The 17,008-nt window shown below is 46.2% G+C and overlaps 1 protein-coding gene across 1 annotated transcript in view; it reads left to right on the top strand.

Annotated features, from left to right (window-relative positions):
- Window positions 1-16,708, top strand: part of LOC147610605 (uncharacterized) — a 67,556-nt gene extending 50,848 nt beyond the window's left edge. Inside the window, exon 2 of the mRNA XM_086786590.1 lies at window positions 16,583-16,708. Coding sequence (XP_086642716.1) covers window positions 16,583-16,708 — 126 coding nt within the window. The remainder of the gene's footprint in view (window positions 1-16,582) is intronic.
- Window positions 16,709-17,008: the final 300 nt, after the last annotated feature.

Below are 17,008 nucleotides of genomic sequence, written 5' to 3'. Positions count from 1 at the left end.
TTAAATATTCAGTGATGTAAACAAGGGACTCTTGTATCAGCCACCCTTCTGACATACTACCCTCTGGGCAAGCCATTTGGCGAACAAATCCCTTTAATGTCTTCATAAACCTCTCCAAAAAGAACATCCATCTTGAATGGACTGTTCCAGCAACTGCAACCTCATCTACAACATGAACTAGCAGATGCATCTGGATTGTTAATAAACTTGTAGGGAAAAACTTCTCTACCATGCATACTGCCTCTATGGAGTTTAAACGTGCTGTCTCCAAAGTGTCTCTCTTTATCTCTTTTGAAGAAATCTAACGCACCAATGTGCCAATCCTATAGATAGTAGCTCTAATGTCTTCAGTGAGGCAATCTTTTATTGCTATGGGTAGCACAAATTGTAGAAACTTGTGCCAATCATGACTCTTGAGGCCACTAAGATCATCATCCTTTGTAAATGCACTTTTCAAGAAATGCATACAACCTGTAGGAGTCCGAAACTCTGAAATTGTCCTCTTGACTTGTTGTTCCTCCATCTTACTAAAAACCCATGGGGCTCTTGGAAGTAGCACCTTTCCATTGGGTCTAGTGCAAGCCCACAACTCTTGCATGCAACCAATCTCTTTCAAGTCATCCCTTTGGCCTTTAGTCTCCTTTTTTCCTGTCATGGTCTTCCACAGAATGTCAGCTACATTCTTGAAAATATGCATCGGATCAAGCAAATGGTTTATAAGGAGATCACCCCAATAGGGGAGTTGGTGAAAGATAGAGAGCCTCTTCATCCCAGGACATGCCAAGTTTCCACATTCCTTCCATTTGATCTTCCAATCACTTGCCTTCAATGCACTTGGAGGAGGTCTTCCTAGATTACCATCCCGCAATTCATGATTTTCTGGAAGATACCTAACATGTCCTTTGTAGACATTCTTTCGTAATGCTTTTGAGTATCTTGAATCAAGTCGAGGACCACATACAGGACATGCATTGTAACCCGATATAGACAAACCTGAGCATTCTCCATAACCAGGCCAATCATGCATTGTCCACATGAGAATACCTTGCACAGTTGTAAGTCTTTGGCCACTCTGCTGCTTTGACATGTCCTTCACTTCAATTCCATTCCACAAGGTGCGTAACTCGTCAATAAGTGGTGCCAAATATACATCCATGTTCTTCACCTTGTACTTTCCTGGAACTATTAATGAGAGCAACAAATGACCTTGCAAATGCTCATATTCATGGCGGAAGAGGCAACAATCATTGCGACAAGCATGAATATTATTGTAATCCATGCCTATGGATTTCAATAACTTCTTGGCATCTGCACGAGATGGAGGCATCTTGTTGCCAGGGGGCAATATCTGGTCTTTCAAAAGCCTGCAAGTATGGCAATATCTGATCGTTACTATTAAGATTTTCTCAAATACAAGTTGATAATTTATCATTTCAACAGTAGGTGTAATCTCCAAAAAAAGTCCTTACTTGAATAGTTCAGTGACACTTGTATTAGACCATCCAAAAACTGACTGCAAATTTAGCATCGTAAGAGATGCACACAATACAGATATGTTGGCACCATTGTATAATGGAAGGCGTGCAAGTTTACGCATGGTCTCTTCCTCTGGTTTATAATTTGACCGTTGAGAATGTCATGGTTGATGATCTTCATGTTCATGCTCCTCGAAGAGAGCTTCTTGTTGCTCGATGAAGGCATCCAACATTTCTTCCATTGGACCTTCTTCCATTTCCTGACCTTCTTCCATTCCCTCGGGTGCTGTGAATTGAGCTCCATCTGTCACTCCCTCCTGCGATATCCTCATCCTTTGTTGGGGACGAGAATTCACAGGCGCAATGTTATCAAGATGCGGCTGCACACTTGCTTGGTTGTACAATGGAGCGCAATGTTATCAAGATGTGGCTGCACACTTGCTTGGTTGTACGATTGAAACCGTAAATTTTGCAAGCGCTCCATTGGAAATATGCCAGCGTCATGAACATGCTGGTTGCAAATTCTTCGTTTTCGAAATATTTGGTACTTACATCGCATGCATGGACACGCTATTCTCTCTTCAAGATTGAGAGGCTCCATCTAGCAGGATAACATATATATATGCGGCTCATTAAATACAAATCATTATGCATTACACAAAGCATTATGTAAACCATAAAACAGGGCTTCTTTTCCCCAGCCATGAGGGAGATTTTAAAAAATAACATTTAAAGCGTCAAACGGGCTTCTTTTCCCCAGCCGTTGAGGGAGACTTTAAAAATATAAAAAAAAGCGTCAAACCGGCTTCTTTTTCCCAGCCGCCATTGAGGGAGATTTTAAAAATAACTTATACATTAGCTTATCTTCTCTCCATACAAAATTAAGAAGGTAATTAGAACAAGGATGGAGAGAGAAGCTATCTCTATTCATAAATAGCTATTTATAAAGGCCTTATGCAAAAATCTATATGCATAGATTCTGTAAATAGAGCCTACACATTGAGCTCTATGCATAGAAGCCTATACCTAAAGCTGAACGCATAGAGTCTTATGCATAAAGCCTATGCATAATGATCTATATATAAGCTTATGTGTAATGATCTATACATAAGCTTATGTGTAATGCTCTATAGGTAAGTCTTATGCAAGCTTTATGAATAAGGTTTATGCAATCGTATGCATAGTAAGGCTTGCAAGCCTTAGTTGCTAGATTTCTCGAAACAAGCTCGCTGAAGCTCCCCGCCTCACCCTGCTCTGCGCACCCTCGCTCCCCCCCCCTCCTCGCGCCTGTTTTCCTTCCGCCCCCCGCTTGCTTCCCTCTGCTCGCCGTTGCGCCCCCCCTCTCCTTCCTCGCTGCTGCGCCGCCCCCCCCTCCTTCCTCGCCGCTGCGCCCCCCTCTTCGCCATTTCGCCACCCCCCCCGCTGCCGCCTGTTCGCCTCACCCCCCCGCTGCCGCCTGTTGTCATCCCCCCCCTCCGCTGCCGCCTGGTCGCCCCCCCGCCTCTTCGCCTGCTCTCGCCGCCTCCATTCAGCAGCGCCCCGCCTCCCTCCTCCTCGCGTTGTCGCCGCCCCCCCCCCTCTGGGCCTCTCCTCTTTTCGCCCCCCCCCCCTTCCCTGCTTATCACCCCTTGGGGGTTTTTGTTTTTTTCCCTCTTCGTCTTCCGTCCTTCCGCCTCTTGGTGTGCAGCCCGCTTCTTGCAGGTTTTCCGCTTTCGCCTCGCCTTCGCTTGAGCTTCAGACTCTGATGGAGACTCCTCCCGCCTCGTCTCAGAGGGACTCTTCCGCAGCCCCCTCGCCCGCCACCGAGGTCCTCCCCATCAGGCTTTCTCTCTCGCCGGAAGAGGAAGCGAGCCTCACCGCAGAGGTGGAACGCCTTCAGGCTCACTCCACCATCTGCCGTATAGTCGGCACTCGCCCCAGCAGAGGGGAGATCAGGGATCTACTTCAGGCTCGCCTTCTTGCAGATGTGGGCAAGATCCTTGATGTACAGCTCTTGGGCCGGGGACATTATCAGATCGAGTTCGAGGCCGCCCAGAGCGTTGCCAAGGTCCTTGCCATGAGTCCTCTGGATATCAGGGGTGCTCGGGCTTTCTTCAGGCCTTGGCAGCATGGATTTGACCCAGCTGCGGCGGAGCAGGGAGAGCGCCTCTTCCATATTACAGTTTGTTTCCCTGGTCTCCGCCGGGAGTATCTTCCGCTCCTCTCCAGGCTCGGAGCACTGGTGGGCTCGGTTCTTGAGACGGGCCCCTCAGCAGCTTCAGTGGTGGCCAGAGCAGCTGGGCTACCTTCGGTCAGAGTGTTAGTATCTGACATCTCCTCCCTTCCTAAGGTCATTCAGCTACCTAGGATAGGGGGGGGGGTGGATAGATCAGAGAGTGGAGTTCTCGGGGCTCCCGAACCAGTGCTTCATTTGCAGGCAGGTCGGTCATTTGGCCAAGGCCTGCCCTCGCAGGAGACCTCGGCCCTCACCACAGCAGCAGGCCACGGATGGCCCGCCCACAGATTCGGCTCGGCAGGCTGCCTCAGGGACACCTGCTCAGGCCACAGAGACCTCGGAGTGGCAGCCTGGACAGGGGCGCCGTCGAGGGAGACAGCCACAGCAGCACGCCCAGGTACCGCTGCAGCAGCAGCCACAGTCTCAGCCTCACTGGGTTCCCGTGAGGAACAGATTTGCTCCCCTTCAGGAGGAGACCCCTGCAGCGACCGAGGACCAGGAGATGCCAGCTCCCCCTCCTTCACCTCCCCCACACCCATCCCCTCCCACCGCCTCGCTTCCACCATCGCCTCCTCCCGCCCCCGCTCCGGTCTCGGCAGCGGCTCCCTCTCCTCCTCCCTCGCCTCCCCCTCCTCCCCCTCCGCCCGCCTCGCCTTCCCGGGAGGTCCTGGCAGCTCCCTGGCGCTCACCTGCAGTCCGGAGGGCGCTGAGCACTGACCTCGCTCGAGCATCACAGAGGAGACCTATGCCGATTAGGGCCTCACGGATTTCATCTATTCGTAGTCGGCTGAGTCGCCTCGGCATTCGACAGCGCTCGGCGGCGTTTGATTATACCTTCACACGGCTTTTTGGAGCAGAGGGCCCCCATGAGCCAGCACCCATCCGAGTGCATGTAGTGATACCTCCGGCCCGCGGGGAGGAGGCACTAGACTCAGCAGTGGCCTTCTCGTTCCCTCTATGTGGACCTTGTGACCGGGAGTGGACTCTAGAGCTCGCTCTCAGCACGTTGAAGACTCAGGCAGTTGAGTTTTCACATCACATGAGCGATTTGGAGGTTACAGATGTGCTAGGCCGACTTTGGGAGTTGGCTCATTTTGTCTTGGATCCCGGGGGTGTGCATACATCCGGGATTCGACATTTGGTCGTGCGCATAGTTGCAGATTTGGCGCGCGACCCAGGATATGTGAGCATTCACGAGGTTACTATGTCAGAGCAGGAGGCAGTCGCCATGGGTCACAGCCACTGGCGCCTGATCCGGGATTCTTGCAGTACACCGGGTGGGCAGACTCGCAGCCGTTCGGATGGGGACTACTCTCCATCCAAGCCGCTTGCGAAGGCCCGCCGCACGGCTGAGACAGCATCCACCTCAGTAGGACATCCATGAGGATCATCTCATGGAATGTACAGGGCCTTGGCGGAGCACACTTTATACGCTATCGAGGCTGCTTGAGGCAGGAGCTACAGAGATGTCTGGTTGGTGGCAGCATTGACATTCTGATGATGCAGGAGCACCACTTGGGTGAGAGCAGGATCCGGAGATATGGTTCGGTGATGCCTGGTAGATGGGACACTTTCTGGTCTGCAGGGTTTGGTCCGTTGGGTGGACAGGGAGGAGTATGCATGGTTATTGCAGATGCATGGCGGCAGGCCATTGTGGACCGTGGGATCATTGTGCCTGGTAGAGCACAGTATGTCATTCTGAGGATGCATGATGAGCTATTGGGTGTGCTCAACATCTATGCGCCCAATCATGCTAGTGCCAGAGCAGAGTTCTGGACTCAGGTTACAGATGCATTGCCAGAGGCCGCACATTGGTGTGTTGGGGGAGACTTCAACATGCTTGAGGACCCGGGAGATAGGGTGGGAGGCAGTCATGTTACAGTGCACGGCACGGAGCTTGCAGCTTGGGACCGGTTTTGTATGACACTGAGGATCACTGATGCATGGCAGCATGGGGCTTTCTCCCGGTCTCAGGACAGTCTTAGTTTCTCTCGGTCGGATCGCCGGCAGGGAGGGACTAATCTATCTCGGATTGATCGCTTTTATGTGGGCGATTGGTTGGGGGAGCGAGGGGGCTCCGTCGGCATTCTTGCTGGCACCTCATTTTCAGATCATGCGCCAGTTATACTGACTTTGGAGGAGGGGACACGGGAGCCCAGCTTGCAGTTGAGGATCCCAGAGAGGGTACTTGCAGACCCCAGTCTCGCTGAGGACATTGAGAGGATCTGGCATGATAGTCAGTGCTCTGACCAGGATGCAGCGGGCCAGTGTGCCCAGGGACTCATTGATCTTAGCTCTTTTCTACACGCTGCAGCTTTGACACGACTGGGAGAGATTCGCGAGCGGGAGCAACGGCTGAGACGCAGCCTTGCTTCGCTACAGCGCCTTCAAGAGCAGCAGCCTGCATGTGAGTGGGTGGCGTCCCAGCTGAGCCAGGCATGCCAGGAGGTTAGAGAGGCAGAGGAGCAGAGACATGAGTTTTACTATCGTCGTCAGGCCTCTCAGTGGACGCAGCTTGGTGATAGAGTGGCTGGGGAGTTTTTTGAGATCACTGGACCCCGTCATGCGCGAGCAGGGGTTCGCCAGCTTGCTAGACCGGATGGATCGATAGCTACTGAGCTCGGGGAGATCAGAGCCATTGCCACTGCTTTTTATCGTGACTTGCTTTCAGCGGAGCCAGCCACTGAGGATCGAGATGTATGCAGACAGACTGTGTGGGCCCATGTGCAGAGGAGGGTCACAGACCATATGCGCACAGTTCTAGGTGCGCCTCTGTCAGAGATTGAGCTTGCCGAGGCCTTGAGGGTCCTGCCGCGACATAGTTGCCCAGGGGAGGACGGACTGACGCCGGCCTTTTTTATGCGCTATTGGGACCTTTTGGGGCCAGGCCTCCGCAGGGGCTTTCAGCATGTTTTGGACACTGGGGTGATGCCGCAGAGCTTTTCAGAGGGCTTGATCTATCTTATCCCCAAGGGGGAGGGAGTATCGGATGACATTCGGCATTGGAGGCCTATTACGATCCTCAATACTGTATACAAGGTCTTGGCAAAGGCCTTGAGTTTGAGGATCCAGCCCTTCCTGGGGGAGTTGATTCATGCTACTCAGACAGGATTTGTCAAGGAGCGTAGTATCCTTGACAACATCTTTACTTTCTGGGAGGCGACGGCCCGAGCTAGGTTTCTTGGCGAGGACTTGGTCGTGATGCTTCTCGATTTTGAGAAGGCATACGATAGAGTTGATTGGGGATTCTTAGAGGGCACTATGCTACGCCTGGGCTTTGAGCCAGGATGGATCAGAGGGGTGGCAGCTTTGTATTCCACAGCTCGCAGCCAGGTGCTGATTGCAGGAGGTCGGGGGCCGAGTTTTGAGCTGACCAGATCAGTCCGTCAGGGGTGTCCTCTCGCCCCTTTCCTTTTTCTCTTCTTTGCGGAGGCTATGAGTATGTATTTGACGGCAGAGGAGGTTGGTTTGAGAGGACTTCAGCTCCCAGTCCGGGGGGAGGATTTGCTTGATGCTGAGTTTGCAGACGACACGGGCTTATTTTTGCATGGCCAAGAGGCCAATCTTATTCGGGCAGAGCAGTCGCTCCAGGTTTTTAGTGCAGCTTCGGGAGCATTGATCAATTGGCGCAAGACAGTGGCCTTTTGGATCAGTAGTGCTCCCACTCCGGCATGGAGTCCGGACCCCGGTTTTAGATGGATTCCTCCCGGCACAGCAGTGCGGTATTTGGGATGCCAGATTGGCCTCGATTTGTCACCTGAGCAGCAGATTGCCCCGCTTCTTCTGAGCATTCGGAAGAAGCTATTGTATTGGAGTACAGCTCGACTATCCTTGGCTGGGAGGGTGGTGGTGGCAAATCAGGTGCTGTTAGCGACCATGTGGTACATTACGTCTTGCTGGATTTTTTCGAGCTCTTGCATCAGCCAGGTACAGAGGCTGATCAGGAACTTTCTGTGGTCTGGGCGGGACGGTCAGCCAGCTCGGGCAAAGGTTGCATGGGCAGTTATTACACTCCCGCTGGCTCAGGGCGGTTTGGGCATTATAGATCCAGTCGATCAGAGTAGAGCCTTATTGGGGAAGCTTATTGTTCGGGGGTTGCTTCCAGGCGCTGAGCCTTGGAAAGAGCTCCTCTTGCAGCGATTGCAGGCCCGGGCGCCTCCTGCAGGGGGTACTTGGGCACCAGAGATTCGCTGGATATTCATAGAGATGAGGAGGACAGGCCTCAGTAGAGGATGGGAGGACAGATTTGCTTTGAGTATCCTGAGAGCTTGGGAGCTGCTGAGACCGGGGCTCTCTCAGCGGCCTCCGTCTTGTGTTGAGGAGCGGGCCAGGCAGCCGCTTATCTGGAGCCCAGCGGTTCGTACAGAGCAGGGTCATATGCTGGGTTCTCGGCCTCGTCTAGCCTGGGGACCTTTAGCGGCAGGCCCAGCTCGTAGTTTTGGAGACTGGCAGGCTTTCTGCAGTCTACCAGAGGAGACCCAGGTGGAGAGGCTGAGTCACTTCAGAGGGGGGTTGATTATGAGGGATGATATTCAGGAGGCACTTTCAGAGGAGTAGTTCACACCTCTCGAGCCAGTGGCCCCACGGTGGATGGGTGCCTTCACACAGTTGGAGATCCTGATTGCTGTCAGAGCTAGCACTGAGGATGGCAGATGCCTCTATTATGAGATTCAGGATGAGGGCCGACTCCAGAGAGTGGAGGTGGAGTCGCCTTTGGTTGCAGAGTGCACCTTTCAGAGGATTCGGGTAGTGGCTGCCGCTTCTCGGAAGTGGCATATTGACCCCGACCCTGCTGACGTGCTCCCGGATTGGCGTATATGGGCATATGCAGCACGCCCCTTGGCCCGGCTACAGTGGGACCCCGGAGAGTACGAGTGGCATGATCCTTATGCATCCCTTGAGGCCACAGAGATCACTTTTTTCCAGTATACTGTTCGGCTGGGACGGCATATTTTGACGGCGAGGAGGACGGTTTCTCCAACGGCAGCGGGGCATTGGCGATTGCAGGGACTATCACAGGAGTTCCTGGAGGATTTCTGGGCTCGACTCTGGGCTAGTTGACAGGCCCGCAGGATCTCGGCTTTTCAGTGGCTGGTCGCCCACAGGGGCTCAGCAGTTGGCACTTGGCTTGTTTATAGCGGTCTTCCGGCGGCCTGCGTCCGATGCGGCCACCCTATGGAGACACAGAGACATTGCCTTTGGGACTGCCCTCAGGCACAGCAGATTTGGCTGCGGATGCTGCGTATTCTAGCCCCCCTCTCTCCAGAGGGTATGTTTACGTGGGGTGCCGCTGCTTGGTCGACTTCGTCAGGGCCTGCTATGGGCTATGAGATGGAGCAGGGCAGTCAGGCCATCAGATTTATTAGGGGCCAGCCTCGCCTGGTTCCGGCACCGGATTTCTCGTCCGACAGCTGGACACAGGAGAGGGATTTACGATGGGAGCTCCTCAGCAGCCTCACCATCTGGTTCACCTGGAGGGCCCGGTGCTTCACGGCCTTTGAGGGGAGATTAGAGCCACCAGCAGAGACTGTTCGGGGGATTTGGCAGGAGTTGATCCACACCCTGCGAGGACAGTACGACCGCATCCGGGGAGACTCGGATGAGGCGATTTTACGGCGCCAGGCCTTTCATACCACTTGGCGCTGCGGCCCGTTCTACACCCTACACACGGGATCCCCCCGTTGGCACTACAGGCCACCTGTTTGGCTCTTCCCCCCCCCCATTGTATGATTTAGCCGCTCAGTCCTTTAGACTGATGCTTGTATTTTGCAGCACCTAGGGAGAGTCTCCCGGGCTGCCATGATGTATTCATTGCTCTTCTCTCTGTTAGGAGCAGGAGAGATCTCTTTTGTAGCCCTACGGGCGTTTTTTTTACATAACTAATGAAAGGATCTTTTCTCGAAAAAAAAAAAAAAAAAAAGGCTTGCAAGCCTTAAGTATAAGCTTGCATAATAAGGCTGCAAGACTTATGCATACGCTCTATGCATAAGCCATATGCATAAGTCTTATGCATAATCTCTATGCATAAGTCTTATGCATAAGCTCTATGCAAGACTTATGCATAAGCTCTATGCATAAGCCATATGCATAAGTCTTATGCATAAGCTCTATGCTATAAGCCTTATGCACTATGCTAACCCTTAATCCCATCACCCAATGGTGTAATAAACATGATCTTGTTTTACATGGATAAGAGATCTTACCTTGATAACATATATAAACTCTATGAATAAAGAGAATACCTTATGCATAGAAAAACAGAGCATAAGAAATATATGTTATATGTATAAGAGAGTATAAACATTCAAAAAGCTTATGCTCTCCATTCATGCAAGGCACTCTACATCAAAAAAAGCTTTATGCATAAAAACATAACGCATGTGAAGCCTTATGCATAAAGCTCATCCATAAGATTTATACATAAAACATTATGTATTAAGCTTTATGCATAGATCTTAATTCATGCATTCAGCTAGATTCATATAGCTCTATGCATAAACTCTATGTATAGAGCTTGCATAAGCTTACAAGCCCTATTTACAACCTCTATGTATAAAGCCTATACATAGAGCATATGCATTGAGCTTTTACAAGAAGGCTATGCATAGAGCTTTCAACAAGAAGTTTGAGACTTTCATGGTTAGTCAATACTTTCAAATTGGCACTATACAAATAATGAATCCACTTTTTCAAAGCATGCACAATTGCAAATAGTTCTTTTTCATAAGTTGAATAATTACTTTGAGCTTTGTTTAACTTTTACTTTCAAATAATTTAGATTTTTTGGGGTAAATAATTTATTTTTCTTCTATAATTGAAATACTTTTCTAAGGTGCTCGATATGTTCTTGTTCATTTTGACTAAAGAATAATATATCATCAACAATAAAAACCACCACAGATTTTCTCAAATATAGCATTAGCTAGACCAAAAGGCATAACTGAAAACTCAAAGTGCCCAAAATATGGCCTAAATGTTGTTTTTGGCATGTGTTCAGTTCTAACTTGTACTTGATGATATCCAAACTTTAAATCTATCTTACTAAAATATTTAGTACCTTTGAATTGATTAAATAACTCATCTATCCTAGAAATAGGAAACTTATTTTTTATTATAATTAAATTTAATCCATAATAATATATGCACAAGCGCATATATATGCATCTTTTTTGTTTACCAATAATATCGGTGAAGTCTAGAGAGACTTACTTGGCCTAATAAAGCCTTGTTCTAAATATTTAGCGAACTTCTTTTCAACTTATTGTGTTTCTATCAAACTGATATGTCCCTCTATCTGGAGATAAACCTTCTGGCAATGTTTTTGGAAAAACATCTTTAAATTCTTCTAATTAATTGTTTAAAGTAGACTTCACTACTTCACAAATACTTGAATCAAAAATTTCACAATGGTTTTTAAACTCAAACATTGCATAACAGAAAAACATTTGTTCTATTCCATTCTCTTGATGAAGCTTTTGGAGCTCAATATTACATATCAAAGGAGAAGATAGTACATTGTGTTCTCCTTGCAATGTAATAAATTTTGCTTTTTGCTCAAATGTTAGTGTATTATGCAAATAGCTTCTCAAAAATGTTTTTCCCAATGAAAATAATTTAAGTGTGCATTCCTTTAGGCTTATCATTATCATTTCCAGTAAGTTCTTATCCTTGGGAATTAGGAAAATTCATTTTATCATGTCCCGGCTCAAGACAAGAGAAACAAAGTTATTCTTTAACCGTGTTCTCAAAATCTTACTTTTTTAGATTTAACTTAGTACAATTGGATTTTTGTTTTTTAAGAGGTTCTTCCTTTTTCAATCAAAAACCCTTTCTTTTTTGAGAGCTAAATTTTTCTTCATGAGGCTTATATGATTTTTTTAAATCATTTTCTTTACGATTTCCATTACCCATGTTATCATCAAAAGTTTTTACAAATTTTATAGCCTCATCTAAGTTTCTTGGTTGTTTGGAGTGAACTTCCTTCTTGTGCTCCCTTTTTAGGCCTTTAATGAAGCCTCTTGCTTTTTAAATATTTTCTATTTCGTTAAGCTTTAAGACAGTTTCTTTGTAGCAAGCTATATATTGAGTGAGATTTAAATTCTTTTGTTCCATAGAACAATTATCCCACTCCTCCCAATTTCAATCTTCTTCATTTTTAGAAAGATATTCCTTTAAGAATAATTCCTTAAAGGAATCCCAAGAATCAAGTACTTGCCTAGCTTTTACTAAGCTCATCCACCACTTATACGTTTTGTCTTGTAAGGATAGGATAGCTTCAATTCGGTGGTTATGATCAATCACATTTCTTAAAAGATGCAAATCTTGCCATTTTTGTAGAAAAATATGGACCGCATCTTTATTTCTCTCCTTCTCTTCTCCACTAAAAGTGGGTGCCTTTAAATCTGTAGTTTTGGGACCCTCTTCAACTATGGTTTTGTTCAATCCTTTTTCTAGAGTTTTTTTCCTTCCCTCATCAATGTTATTTTTAGATATTTATTTTAATCCCAATACTTCCCCTCTCATTAAGGAGCTAAGAATACCCATCATTTTCTCAAGTTTATTCTCTATATTATAGATGTTGTCTTTCATTCCTTCATTTCTATATCCTCATACTTATTAAGATCTAAATCTTGCATATCTATTTCAGTTGTTTTTGTAATATCGTCTTCCATGTGGAAAGAGGACATTGGGTTTTCTTCCTTCTCTCCATTTTCATCCTTCCCACCCTTGAGAAGCCATTTAGTCTAACAATAAGAAAGAAATTTTCTTACAAAGCAAAAAAAAGATGCAACACAACGACCTTACTTGATTAGGTAATTATGAATTATCTTTAATGATGTGAAGAACAATTTTGTTGATTCTACATTGTTGATATTTACTTCAATGACTCTTAAAGGTTTTCATATATTCCACTTGGTTCATGTAGAATCTCCAAAGTATGCCCAATTTATTAGGCAATAAGTATGCTCAAAATCAACTACGCAAGAGGTATGCCCAATCTATTAGGTAATAAGTATTTGTATGGAGAAGATTTGAGAAATATGAGGATTATGAAAATGAATATATAAGAGATTAAGGATTGTCTTATGGAAATGAATAGAGAAGAGATGGAGGAGTAGATATTAGAGTTAGCAATGAGTAGCTTAATGGAAACATGGAAAAGAAATAACTTAGCTCTGATACCAATGTAATGCTTCTTGCATCAATAGCTTGAGGACTTGTAAGACTAGAACTTTGATTCTCCACCTAACCATAATCCCAAATGGACCCTAAACACATGGTTATATAGGCGTAGGTGATGCATGACCTTCCAACTTCAGCCCCTTGACCTTTCAATGGCTAGGCATGGCCCTTTCACTATCCATCAACTTCCCCTAGAAGGGGGTGCCTACTTCTGTGGCCTTTGGGGGGCTTTCCTTATGCACCACCTATATCCCTTTTACATTGATCTTAATGTCTATTAACATTTTCTTTAGGTATTTCCAATTTGAAATCCCTTGAACCTTATTTATATGCAAACATTTTGCATATAAATAATCTTTTCTAGTCTTACCTTATAGTGTTTTCTGTTAATCTCATAACACTATGTCTGCAGAGATGAAGAGATATAAGGCTCAAGCTAAATCCAGCCAAGTGTGCCTTTGCACTAAAATTAGAAACTCTATTCGAACATATTGTATAAGCCAAAGGATTGGCCATATATCCTACTAAAGCAACGGCCATATCCAAAATGTCCGCTCCACCGAACATCAAGCAACTTGAGTGGTTCCTTGGTAAAGTCAAGTGGCATGCTAGATTCTTAAAATATTTGGCACATGTGGCGAACCCATTGTATGCACTGTCCAAGAAAGATGAAAAGTATGAATGGAACATGGAGTGTCAAGAAGAATTCCAATAGCTGAAGAGAATGGTGTTAACTACACCAGTGGGGGTGATCACCCCAAACTGAAATGAGATATTCCATGTTTATGTAAATGCCTCATACAAAGAAGTGGGTGATGCACTAATGCAGGAGAAGCAAGAGGGGTACATGCAACGTATTCACTATGCAAGAAGCCCTCACAAGGGTAGAAAGAAACTAAAGAACAATAGAGCAGGAAGCTCTCTCTATGATTTATGATGGGAACAAATTTCGACACTACCTCTTGGGAAACAATTTTTTTTTCCATGTGGACCATCGAGACCTTATTTATCTAGTGAACAGAACTTGGGTAGGAAAGATGGCAAGATGGATGCTCCTACTATTCACCATCTAGAATACACCCAAAAAAGAAATTGCAATAGCAAATTTTATGTCGAGATTGGATTCTGGAGGACTCGCTATGGATGATCAACTCTCGAATGCCAACCTCTTCATGTGGTTGAGGTTGTAGAAGTACAAGAGAATTGGTATTATGATATGACGCAGTTTCTAGAGGATGGAACAGTCCTAGAAAAGTACACTACTGATAGAAAGAAGAGGGTTGCCTTAAGGAGCAAAAATTTCACCATGATTGCGGGACAATTGTACAAAAGAGGCATAGACCAGATCCTGTGCAAGTGAGTCCCCCCACATCAAGAGCATCAAGCGGTCCTAAGAGAAGCATACTGCGACATTACACGAGGACACATGGGTGGAGAAATTACAGCCTGAAAAATTTTACAAGCAAGCTTGTGGTGGCCAACAGTCATGAGAGATGCCAATAGTGACGCAAAGCAATGTGACATCTGTTAGCGGATGGGTCAACCCGGTGATTCTGATAGATTGCCCATCTCCCCCATTTTACCATTGTTTCTATTTATAAAGTGGGGATTGGATTCTATTGGACCAATCAAGTCACCCATGAAAGGCAGCACATGTGAATACATAATTGTGGCAACAACTGATTACTTCACCAAAAGTAACCGGAAGTTAAAGTTGTAAAGAGAAATTTCGTAAAAGAGGTAGTGAAGTTCCTCTTCAAGGACATCATTGCTAGGCATGGTTTTTCGGTGGAGATAGTTAGTGACCAAGGCACTTCATGAACAAAGTAATGAAAGGTTTGATAGAAAGATACCTCATCAATCACAAGAAATCCTTAACCTATTACCCATAGTGCAATGGCCAGGCAGAATCCACCAACAAGGTTTTGACCAAAATTCTAAAGATCATAAATGCCAACAAAAATGATTGGGACTAAAACCTAGATGCCACCTCATTTCGCATGTCATACAAAGTCTCAACTGTGGGAAAACACTATTCAAGCTGGTACATGGACTAGAGACTGTAATGCCCATGGAATTTGTGGTGCCCAGTCTGAGAGTGGCCATCCAAGAGAAGCTACCAATGGAGGAATCCCGGGAGCATATAACACAAGAGCTCTTAGCTTTAGAGGAGGAAAGGCAACTCAGCTCTCTACGGATAGAAATAGTGCAGCAGAGAAGGAAAGCCTGGATTGACAGACATCTCAAGCTCAAAATTTTCAAACAAGGAGACCTGGTGTCGGTCTACAACTCCAAGCTGGGATCGCACCCTAGAAAGTGAGCGCCAATTGAAGATTGCAGAAGAGTGTGTTTTTAGTCCTGTGTGAGCAGTTGCTCAATTGTGAACTTGTACTCGTTCTGGAAGTAATACAAGAATAATGTTGCTTGAGTGAGTGAGTTATGTGGTGGCGTGAAAGCAGAGCATGTGTGTGAGAAGTTCCAAGGTTGAGCGGTGTTCTAAGTGTCCCCATGGCCACACTCGATTTGGTGTTGGAATCCAGAAGCTTTGGTGGGTGGCTACATGTCTCCCATGGCATTGCTTGACTGGTCCGTCACCCTAGCTTACCATTCTGCTGAGAGGGAAAACAATGAGAAATAATAGTTTGGTTTTGATCGCTCGATTTTAGGTCTTGTTGGGTGTTTTAACTTCCTTAGTCGTCCATATAATTACTACAATCTCATGTGTATGTGACTTGTTCCAAATAAGACCTGTTTCGTTTTTAACATTGACACCCAGACGAGGGATCAACTTTGTCTATAGTAGCTAGCAAGGGCTCTTAGTAAATGTACATGATAATCACCCAAACGAGGGATCAACTTTGTCCTAAAACAACCATATCATAGAAGAGTTAGTTTTACCATGGTTGGACGTGGGGTCTATGATAGACCTCTCTCTCTTCTAGGTGGATGGACCATAATTCCGATTCTTGGAGAAGAATCTACATTTTTACCTCATTTTGATGAATTGGCTCCTTGTGAAACAAAGCCTAGTGATATGAGTGAGGTTCACACGTTTTATCTCATTCTAGTGGATTGGCTCCTTGTGACTTGCAAGATTCACATAAAGAAACATGTAAACTATATATAGTGGACTTGCAAGATTCTCCAATTTTAGTAAACATGCAAACTTAAAGGTTGAGTTATTTGCAAATTTGTAAGATAGCCGTGTAATATTTTGAATTTATAGGTTTTTATGGTTTGTTGAGAAAAATGAACATTTAGCCTAGCCCAATACCTCGTGAATATGAATCAAGTCTGCAAGAAAAAATCAGAAAGATAGAGAGAGAGAGTTGTAGATGAAGAGGCTTAGTATAGATATGTGTCTTTTAGTTACTACTAATTAGAGCAGGTCGTAAGCTTCATTTATGGATGTGTTGTTTTAAGGTTCGGTTATACTATTTTTTTTATAAATTATTGTGCATAATATTCATGATACTCTCCTCATGGAAGCGCGGACTATCCCTCATTACTTTGTGTAGCCAAATGAGTGGGTTATTTGTCAAACACACCCCCTACGCAGGGGGATTAATAATATGCACGCGGCCAGGCGAAGAATTGGAAGGTCGTTGGAGAAAGACCTCAGGGAAAGATGGCTACAAGCTGCAAGGCCTTAGTTGTAATGCTACTTGTACTGTTCTTAGTACTAATACTACGTGTAGTGATGGTGCAGCCTGCAGATATGGTAGATGCGGCATCTTTCTCATCTGCTGCTGTTGATGATTGCTCGGGGGGATTCGCCATCGATGCAACATTTCGAATTGAAACAAGCTGTATGCAGGTCCTGCACCCCCGTTAGCTGATAAGCAGCACAACGTACTGAAGGAAGCAGCTGGGGTCGGCGGTACGAGTGCGCCTGGTGAGGAAACGTCAAGCTGCCAGGAGGATGGCCCTAAAAAATACATGTGGCGGGGTTTCACTCCGCCTCCTGGCAGCCCCGCCAACGTAACCAAATCAACCCCTCTACCAACATCAGCGCCCTCCATTGATGATGAAGACTCGTTACAGGGTAGCATCAGTACCTCTGCAATGCATTGATAAGGTGTAATAGCAAAGGCAGCACCGCCCCTACTAGTTTACAGGTTTTGTTTTCCGTCGC

This window comes from Cibotium barometz, chromosome 49, assembly GCF_041138505.1.
Source record: "Cibotium barometz isolate CiBa-2024 chromosome 49, ASM4113850v1, whole genome shotgun sequence".
NCBI classification, from domain to species: Eukaryota; Viridiplantae; Streptophyta; class Polypodiopsida; order Cyatheales; family Cibotiaceae; genus Cibotium; species Cibotium barometz.
This window is presented reverse-complemented; position numbering and strand designations above follow the sequence as displayed.